Below are 9,889 nucleotides of genomic sequence, written 5' to 3'. Positions count from 1 at the left end.
AAAAAACACTGTTTACATCCTGTAGCATAACGTAGCCTATGGGCACAACCATCTTTTACCTTTTTCTTAAAATTAGGTTACGCTATAGGTTGTAAACAGTGTTTTTTAGCTTCTTGTGCACTTTTAAAATTATTTATGCCTCGTTTTAAATGCCAGGGCTCTCTGGATTCTACCAATGAGGTGTGGAGCTACTTTGAGCCTGGAGAACGATGTAAAAAGCCATTTATCTGCAGGGGCAAAATATGCCCCATATCATCCATTCTAAAGCATGTTTGAACAAACTGTAAAAAATAACTGGATGTCAGAAAGAGATGGGCTATTCAACAAAGGTTAGTACTCTTTATCACATTTTACTACATCAAAAGTCCATTTTACACCGGAGTTCTCCTTTAATCATTTATCATGCACTGAATTGTGGGATTTGAGGAAAACGTGGACAAAATACAGGAGCTTTTATGACATCCCATTTTAAATCTATAGGCATTAGTGTGGAGTCGCTCCCCCTTTGCAGCTCTAGCAGCAGGTTCGGAACTTTGCAGTAATTGATTCAGCAGATTATTGGAGACTTTTTTTCTAGCACTACAGAATATTTGGCAACCGAAACCAAACCAACACGCTGCTGCGTATACAGCTTGATATCAGTTTACTACTCTTTCACAAACTGGCTGATATTGATCTTAAGTGTATATATATCCATTATTACAAACAAAATTCTTTGATATTAAAAAAGACTAACAAAACTCAATAACTCATCTCTGTTAAACTGAATCTTAAAACTTTTATTGAAATTACAAAAAAGACCTGAAGGTCAACCTTCAGACGCAAACACAAACAAGACTTTAACACTTTTATACCAGCATGTTAACAACCTGAAATCTAGAGTGCAAAAATATCATATATCATAATCATAATCCATCAATCAATCACTGAATACAAGGCACAGTACACTGAATACAAGGCACAGTCCCACAGTAATGATACAATTATGTCTCCAAATACCGTACAAACTTCAGAGTGTATTAAATTACATTAACACTATCTTCTGTATAAAAAAAAAACGAGTAAATGTACCGTTGAGAACTAACTACAAACGTAAAAAAAAGGCAAAAAAAAGACAAAATGTATCAACGTTAAAAAATAACATACCGGATACTGATACCTCAAATACAAAGCTAACTAATATAAAACAAAGTGTTTTACTCCAAAAATGGCCTTGAAGCACAGAATCAGTGTAACTCTGAGTATACTACCGGTTACAGCAGTCAATGTAGATTATAGTGCAGCACTGTATCTATCCTACAAATAAAGAACACACACAAACAAGTAACCCTAAGAAAAGTATACTAATAAACCATAATAAACAGTATAAATCCCAACAACACAGCAGAGCATGTAGAGCTGAAGTAAAATAATTATTTCCTGTCAGAATGAGCGTTTTATTTTATTTTATTTTGCTTCTACAGACAGAGCCAGTTCTGTTCTTAGGGAAAAAAATAGATAAATAAATGTGATCAATGCTGGGGATGTCTTAATCAGGTTCTTTATCAGATCATCCTGATCTGATCTAAGTCTCTTAATGCTGGGCATCAGATCATACACAATCTGATAATAAAAAGATATTACAAATATTTAAAAATAGTAAAAATAGTTTCACACTCAGCTGGATTGGGATTAAAATAGTAAAAACAAACTCAAATAAAATAAAATATAATTCCTGGATCATCGCTGATTCTGAACCAATGAATTAAATCAGGACATCCCCTTTCTACTTTACCAATGACAGTTACTGTGACTCAACATAAACAACATTTAAGCTGGGTATACAAGCTGTGGTTGCCATTTAGCGACCTGAAAAAAAATCTGAACAAGGTATTTTAGGGTTAGAAAGGGCTAGAAATCCCAACAACACAGCAGAGCATGTAGAGCTGAAGTAAAATAATAATTAGTTTTATTTTATTTTGCTTCTACAGTGAGATAGTTCTGTTCTCAGGAAAAAAGAGATCAATTTATTTAATCAATATTAGGGATGTCCTAATCAGGTTATTCATCAGATAATCCTGATCTGATCTGAGTCTCTTAATGATGAGTACTAGACCATACCAATTTGATAGTAAAAAGATTTTAAAAAGAATTAAAAATAGTAAAAATAGTTTCACACTGCGGACTCCAACTAAACTATTTTTTTTTACCTTCTGAGAACTCTCCTCAGCACTGCTGGCTTGGTAATAATGTCTAGTAATGGTACAGATTCAGACCACGTTCAGACCACTGTTCTAAACTGGATTAAGATTAAAATAGTTAATATAAAATAAAATTAAATAGAATATGCCTGGATTCTAAACCAATGAATCAGATCAGAACATCCTCTTTCTACTAAACTAATAGTGATATGACTGTTACTGTGACTCACTAAGTATAGGAAAAAACAAATGGTTAAGCTGGGTATACATACAAGCTGTGGTTGCCATTTAATGACCAAAAAATAAATCTGAACAAGGTATTTCAGGGCTGCAGAACCAAAACAATAGCTGGATGATCCAGATGTTTCTGGTTTGACAGCGTTTTATTTGGAGCTGCCGGGTAGGCGGGTGGACGGGCGGGGGGGCTCATTTGTTCCATCCTGTCTCGCTGCGGTTTTAACAAGCTGGGGAGGCGAGAACAGGCCGAGAGATGCTGACAGGATAGCGGCGTGCTGAAGCTGCGCTGCCTGGCGGATACCAGTCAGACAAACTGCAGAGAGAAGGCAAGCCCAACTGACACAACTGTAGCTGTGTGTGCTGTGCTTCATCTGCAGCCTTCAATACTGCCTAAATAACTCCTGATATATGAACACACACAAATATATAAAAACAGACACACACGTACAGAAATACATACATACACAAACAGTATATACAGAACTATGCAAAAGATTTAGGCACCTGTAGGAATTAAAGCAAATGAATGAATGAAGTATTTATTTAAGCAATAAAGGTATAATAAAGGTTTGTGCTATAATGTGTAATATTGGCACTGATGTGCTGCAGTCGTAAATCAGCACAGCAGTGCCAATATTAAACGTTATAGCACGAACCTTGAGTGTATTATTGCGATTCTACCACAGTTCCATTATCACTGTTTATTAAAAGAGAAAATGTGATCAGTTTAGTTAAAACACTCCACGAGATAAAATAGTTCCATTGCTGCTCTGCTCGGCCATTTCAGTCAAAATTGTGGAAACATAAGCTTACTGTAAAAAACTGAAGTGCTTTACTCACCCAATTAAATGTTTTTCAGGAGAAAAATCTGTGTAGATTTAAGTCCAGCGCTCGTTTGACTTCAAAAGAAAATCATTTTTTCTTTATTAAAGTTTTGTTTACGTCAGTAAATCAGTGCTTACAGATTTACGGATATTACATTTTGGTACACTGGTGATGGCACCGAACATACCAACATGCAAACTATGGGAATCCGGTAGAAATTGAGAAATCCAGAAAGCTTTTTTTCCAGAAAGATCTTTTTCAGAGAATCCAGACCGTTTTCCTACCTAGTTCCCCAATGGTGAAACAAACCACCTTCCACTACCAAAGCAGGAACATCCCTCACTATCTATTTTTTTTATCTCCCCAATTTACACAGCCAAACCCACTCATTAGGACTTTCTCTATCGCAGCGACTCAATACAATTCCAATTCCAATTCCAATACATCAGCTCACAGATGCCTTGTGCTGATCGACATCCCCCTTTGGAGTGATGAGGGGAGAGAGCGCCATCTATCCACCCAGAGAGAGCAAGGCTAGTGATATCTTTAAGAAACTCCTGAAGACAGAGCTCTTCAAAGAGCACTTACTTTTCTAACACCTCTAACAAACTAACTACTTCTAACTAGGCCTGTCACAATAAGAATATTTAGTCCCAGAAATTATTGCGATACACAATATTTTTGTAATTTTAAAACTATTAAATGCCACTGATATAATAATAAGAGAATAACATAAAAAAGCAATTATACACTTTTTAAAGACAGCAAAAATTTAATTAATAATATATTATAATTAGTTTGGGAATTATATACTTATCTCTTCACCTACTTTATTCCACATTGTGTGTATGGAGTCACAATTATTAAGGCATTACTGGATACACTACTGTTTATTGTTATATATGTGAACAAACATACGAAAAAACACAATAGATGATATCATGATTATCAAAAATGATTGAGATCATGTTCATTTATTGTACGATAAATCAATATTGCAATTATTGTGACAGGCCTACTTTTCTTTTAAATGTTTGTTGCCTTGAACCTCTATGTCCTCTATTGCTATTTATTGCTAAGGCACTTTAGATAAAACTTCCACTAAATGTAATGTAATGCATTTGTGTTGACTAATGTATTTGTATCTGTACTAATGTGATAATACGGTTTTTACTGTAATAATTTTTTTACTCATAAAAATGGCATAGAAGAACTGTGTTCTTAGGTGCCTAAATCCTCTGCACAGTACTGTACATATATTTTTACACTGCCTACATATAAAGAATACACCATTCCTTGTCAACACTGTTCAGAAAATAACAAATGACTTATGAATTAATGAAAGGTGGAGAGGTTTCTAACAGCATTCAGCTCCAAGATCCTTCAGAACTGGAATGAGTGACAGACAGCTCGGCTGGAGCTTCAGTGGAAATGTCAAACACTCCTCCTCTGTTGGCCTGAGCGGAGAGAGGCGGACTGGGCCCTTTTGATCTTCAACGCAGGCAGAGGAAGAGGATCTGGGAGCCCTTCCAAACCAGATCCGCCCTCAGCTGGTGATTCTGTAAACGTATATGTACACACACAAACACATAAACATGTGTAATCAGACCTACTCATTTCATAAAAAACTCTTTTTTTAAATAAAACACCAAATCAAAAAATGTCTGTATGTATGCAAGTATAGAAAAAATACTGTCTGGACCTTTTCTGATTATAAAAGAGTTTGATGTAGCCCATAAACATCTGTGATTCCACTATAAAACATCTCAACACAGTTTATACAGACAACCGATGAACACGTCCAATTTAAAGCCGGACAACTTAGAAAGATTTCCACACATTACCGTGGATGCCAATCATGTGTTCCAGAATGAGCACTCTCTCCGCCAGAATCTTCAGAGCTTCTCTCAGCTGCTGAATCCCTTCACCCTGCGGTCGATTCAGAAAGGAAGTGGAATTAGTGCATATTTGGCATTTATGGCTGAAGGTCAGAACTATGCAATGCTGTGTAAATCATAAGGCGTGCGAGTCCTATTTGTGTGAATGTTCGTGATTACACATGATTAGTTTACTTTCACTGATGGTTGTGTATGTCTCGGCTTGTCCAGAAATGCATGTGTAAAGCTTGGCGAATCAGAAGAGAGGTAATTAACTTTTGTAAGCCCTAGGCACTGTAACAATAGTAGCCTCAAATCACACATTCTGTGAAGGTTCTGTACCTCAGCTTGTCCAGAAATGCATGTGTAAAGGACAGCCAATCATAAGAGAGGTAACTTACTCAAATAAGCCTTAGGCATTGTAAAAATGGTAACCTCAAATCACAAATCACACATTCTGTGGAGGTTCTACATCTCAGCTTGTCCAGAAATGCATGTGTAAAGCTTAGCGAATCAGAAGAGAGGTCATTTACTTAAGTAAGCCCTAGGCATTGCAACAAAGGTAGCCTCAAATCACAAATCACACATTCTGTGTAGGTTCTGTATCTCAGCTTGTCCAGAAGTGCATGTGTAAAATGTGTCCTTTGGTGGAGACTCAATTAATCATGCAATAAATACATTCCCTGACTGTAAGGAGATCTTGTTTTAACACTGTAAACATGCAGACTACAAGAGCTAGCGCTGTGGTTAGCGGCTAATGCTAATACTGCTTCAGCCTTGGTGATGGAGAAACTTTACTGAAACTCTATTATAACGCTGTACCACAGTGGAGTACAGCTTTACTGCTCCTTACAACCTGACTGTTAGAATTCATACACAAGCAATTTTTGCAATAATAAAAGGATTTATAGTGTGAATATATAGTGGTACTTGAACACAATACAGGACAGATAGTAACATACATATTTAATCTAAGAAATAAAACAGTACCATGCTAAGATTCGTGTTATTTACGACTAGAATGAAACTACAGAATTTGTAGGCTCTGATCTATGGCTAATGCAAAAGAAATGCTTATGTAGACCACCCAGCATGAATATATTTACACAATGCTAACTGGCCTACCAGGTTGAATTTAATATTAATAATATTATTATAATATAAATGATATTTCTTTATGATAATATTTAGTTTAGATTTAGAGCAGCTCACATCAGGTAGGCTCTCTCCTGGATCTCCTTTCTGTCCCTTAGCACCCATTACACCCTGTGAGAGAGCAAAGAAATACACATCAGATTCTTAGACAGTGTTAAATGTGTGTTATACATAAACGTGTGTTATGTATAAATGTGTGTTGTGTATAAACGTGTGTTATGTATATATGTGTGTTGTGTATAAACGTGTGTTGTGTATAAACGTGTGTTATGTATAAATGTGTGTTGTGTATAAACGTGTGTTATGTATAAATGTGTGTTGTGTATAAACGTGTGTTATGTATATATGTGTGTTGTGTATAAACGTGTGTTGTGTATAAACGTGTGTTATGTATAAATGTGTTTTATGTATAAATGTGTCTTTGGTAACAAACTACAGGTTACTTACAGGTTCTCCCTGCTCACCAATCAGTCCTGGAGGTCCCTGTGAAGACAGACCACAGCTATATGCATGCAGTATGTAAATCGATCATGAAGTATTATCTGTGTACAGCTTGGGATGCTTGTATAATATTATTATCCATTATTAATACTACCTAGCATTATTAAAACTCACAGCACACAGCACAATAGGTTACAATGATCGTGAACGATCAAGAGGCAAGAGGCATGCGTGCCAATACGGTACGATACATTACTAAACGATACTATATGATATTATACTATACGATACTATAAGATACTATACGATACTATACAATACTATACAATACTGTACGATACAATACTATACTATACGATACTATACGAAACGATGCGATACTATACGATATGATACCATACCATACAATACTATACGATACAATACAATACTAAACGATACTATATGATATTATACTATACGATACTAAAAGATACGATACCATACGATACTGTACGATACAATACTATACGATACGATAATAAACGATACTATATGATATTATACTATACGATACTATAAGATACTATACGATACTATACAATACTATACAATACTGTACAATACAATACTATACTATACGATACTATACGAAACGATGCGATACTATACAATATGATACCATATCATACAATACTATACGATACAATACAATACTAAACGATACTATATGATATTATACTATAAGATACTAAAAGATACTATACGATACGATACCATATGATACTATACGATACTGTACGATACAATACTATACGATACGATACAATACTACACGATACTATACGAAACGATGCGATACTATACGATATGATACCATACCATACAATACTATACGATACAATACAATACTAAACGATACTATATGATATTATACTATACGATACTATAAGATACTATACGATACTATACAATACTATACAATACTGTACGATACAATACTATACTATACGATACTATACGAAACGATGCGATACTATACGATATGATACCATACCATACAATACTATACGATACAATACAATACTAAACGATACTATATGATATTATACTATACGATACTAAAAGATACGATACCATACGATACTGTACGATACAATACTATACGATACGATAATAAACGATACTATATGATATTATACTATACGATACTATAAGATACTATACGATACTATACAATACTATACAATACTGTACAATACAATACTATACTATACGATACTATACGAAACGATGCGATACTATACAATATGATACCATATCATACAATACTATACGATACAATACAATACTAAACGATACTATATGATATTATACTATAAGATACTAAAAGATACTATACGATACGATACCATATGATACTATACGATACTGTACGATACAATACTATACGATACGATACAATACTACACGATACTATACGAAACGATGCGATACTATACGATATGATACCATACCATACAATACTATACGATACGATACAATACTGTACGATACAATACTAAACGATACTATATGATATTATACTATACAATACTGTACGATACAATACTATACGATACGATACAATACTATATGATACGATACAATACGAAACGATACGATACAATACGAAACGATACCATACAATACTATACAAATACTGTATGATACAATACCATATACGATGCGATACCATACAATACTATACTATATGATACAATACAAAACGATACTATATGATACTATACTATACGATACTATAAGATACTATATGATACAATACGATACTATACAATACTGTACGATACAATACAATATGATACTATACGATACAATACTATACGGTTTATACATATTATACGGTACTATACTATACTGTACTATACTATACTTTACTATACAATATTATACAATACAATACTATTCTATACTTTACTATACTATACAATTCTACACTTTACTATACAATACTATACTATTCTATACTTAACTATACTGTACCATATTATACTATACTACTCTATGTTATACTATGCTATAAAAGACAACACTATTCTTTACTATACTTTACTATATTATACTACACAACCTATACTTTACTATATTATACTATACTAGTCTATACTTTACTATATTATACTATACTATAAAATACTACACTACCATAAGACCATAATACACTATTCTATACTTTGCTAATTTATACTATACTATAAAATACTATACAATATACTATACTATACTACTGTATACCGTATTATACTATACTTTACTATACTACAATATACAATACTATTCTAAGCTATACTATACTATACTATACTATACACTTGTCCAGTGATTATGTAGTACCATTTATATAAAAGCAGTCACTGTATGATAATGATGTTAAGGTAAGTGTGAAATGTGTGTGTTGTATATTATCTCAGTAGTCGTATCTCTGCATGAGTGTATGAAAGAGGGCGGGGTCTGAAATTGGATTCTGAAGTCTCATCTCTGCACTCTGACCCCTGTTGGTCACTGAGCAATGAGAACATAAATCAGCTGCCCTCTCTGCTTCCTCTACACACCTCTGTTTCAGACTATCTTGTTTCCAGCTCTTTCAACATGCTGGACGGCCCACCCATTCATATTCATGCACGGTGGTCCTCCTCCACTGGCTGGACAGTGCAGACAGTGTGTGTGAGAATCAAAGCAGTGTTTGATCCTCCCACTGGAAGAGAGGAGTCTAAACACAGAGAGGAGAGGAGAGGCTGGAGCTGATATTACAGAGGCTACACTGTTATCTGAATAATGACCCTCAGCCAATAGGAGATCTCAGAGAGCAACAAACTGAAATATACACTGTGTGACTGTAAACCGAGCCTCTATTGCTGTGATCAACGTTCAGGACTCATCACTCATCCTACACTGTGACCTTACCCTTTCACCTGAGTCTCCTTTAGACCCCGGGGCTCCAGCTTTGCCCGGTAGGCCATTAATGCCCTGAAACACAAACACAAAGAGCCAGTTGAGGTGCAAGATTTATTCAACTGGATATTGAATATTACTGTATCTAAAGAATATTTTGTACCATTTAATAAATGAAATACCCAAAATCTGTTTTATCTTTATTTTGTAAAAGAAAGCACAACATCAAAACTATAAAACTAT

General features: G+C 34.5%; 2 protein-coding genes across 2 annotated transcripts in view; both read right to left on the bottom strand.

The window, feature by feature from the left end:
• Window positions 1–9,889, bottom strand: part of LOC103044296 (P2Y purinoceptor 13) — a 353,924-nt gene that overhangs the window by 202,445 nt on the left and 141,590 nt on the right. The gene's annotated exons all lie outside the window — the stretch shown is intronic.
• LOC103022473 (collagen alpha-1(XXVI) chain) overlaps window positions 759–9,889 on the bottom strand; it is a 56,585-nt gene continuing 47,454 nt past the window's right edge. The window contains exons 10-14 of the mRNA XM_022678804.2: window positions 9,659–9,721; window positions 6,722–6,757; window positions 6,332–6,385; window positions 5,087–5,171; window positions 759–4,801 (exon numbers count right to left, since the gene is read on the bottom strand). Of these exons, the coding sequence (XP_022534525.2) occupies window positions 4,677–4,801; window positions 5,087–5,171; window positions 6,332–6,385; window positions 6,722–6,757; window positions 9,659–9,721 (363 nt within the window). The 3' untranslated portion in view covers window positions 759–4,676. The remainder of the gene's footprint in view (window positions 4,802–5,086; window positions 5,172–6,331; window positions 6,386–6,721; window positions 6,758–9,658; window positions 9,722–9,889) is intronic.

The sequence above is a fragment of the Astyanax mexicanus genome, chromosome 4, assembly GCF_023375975.1.
Source record: "Astyanax mexicanus isolate ESR-SI-001 chromosome 4, AstMex3_surface, whole genome shotgun sequence".
Taxonomy (NCBI): domain Eukaryota; kingdom Metazoa; phylum Chordata; class Actinopteri; order Characiformes; family Acestrorhamphidae; genus Astyanax; species Astyanax mexicanus.
Note: the sequence above shows the minus strand (reverse complement) of the source record. Positions and strands in the feature narration are given on the sequence as shown.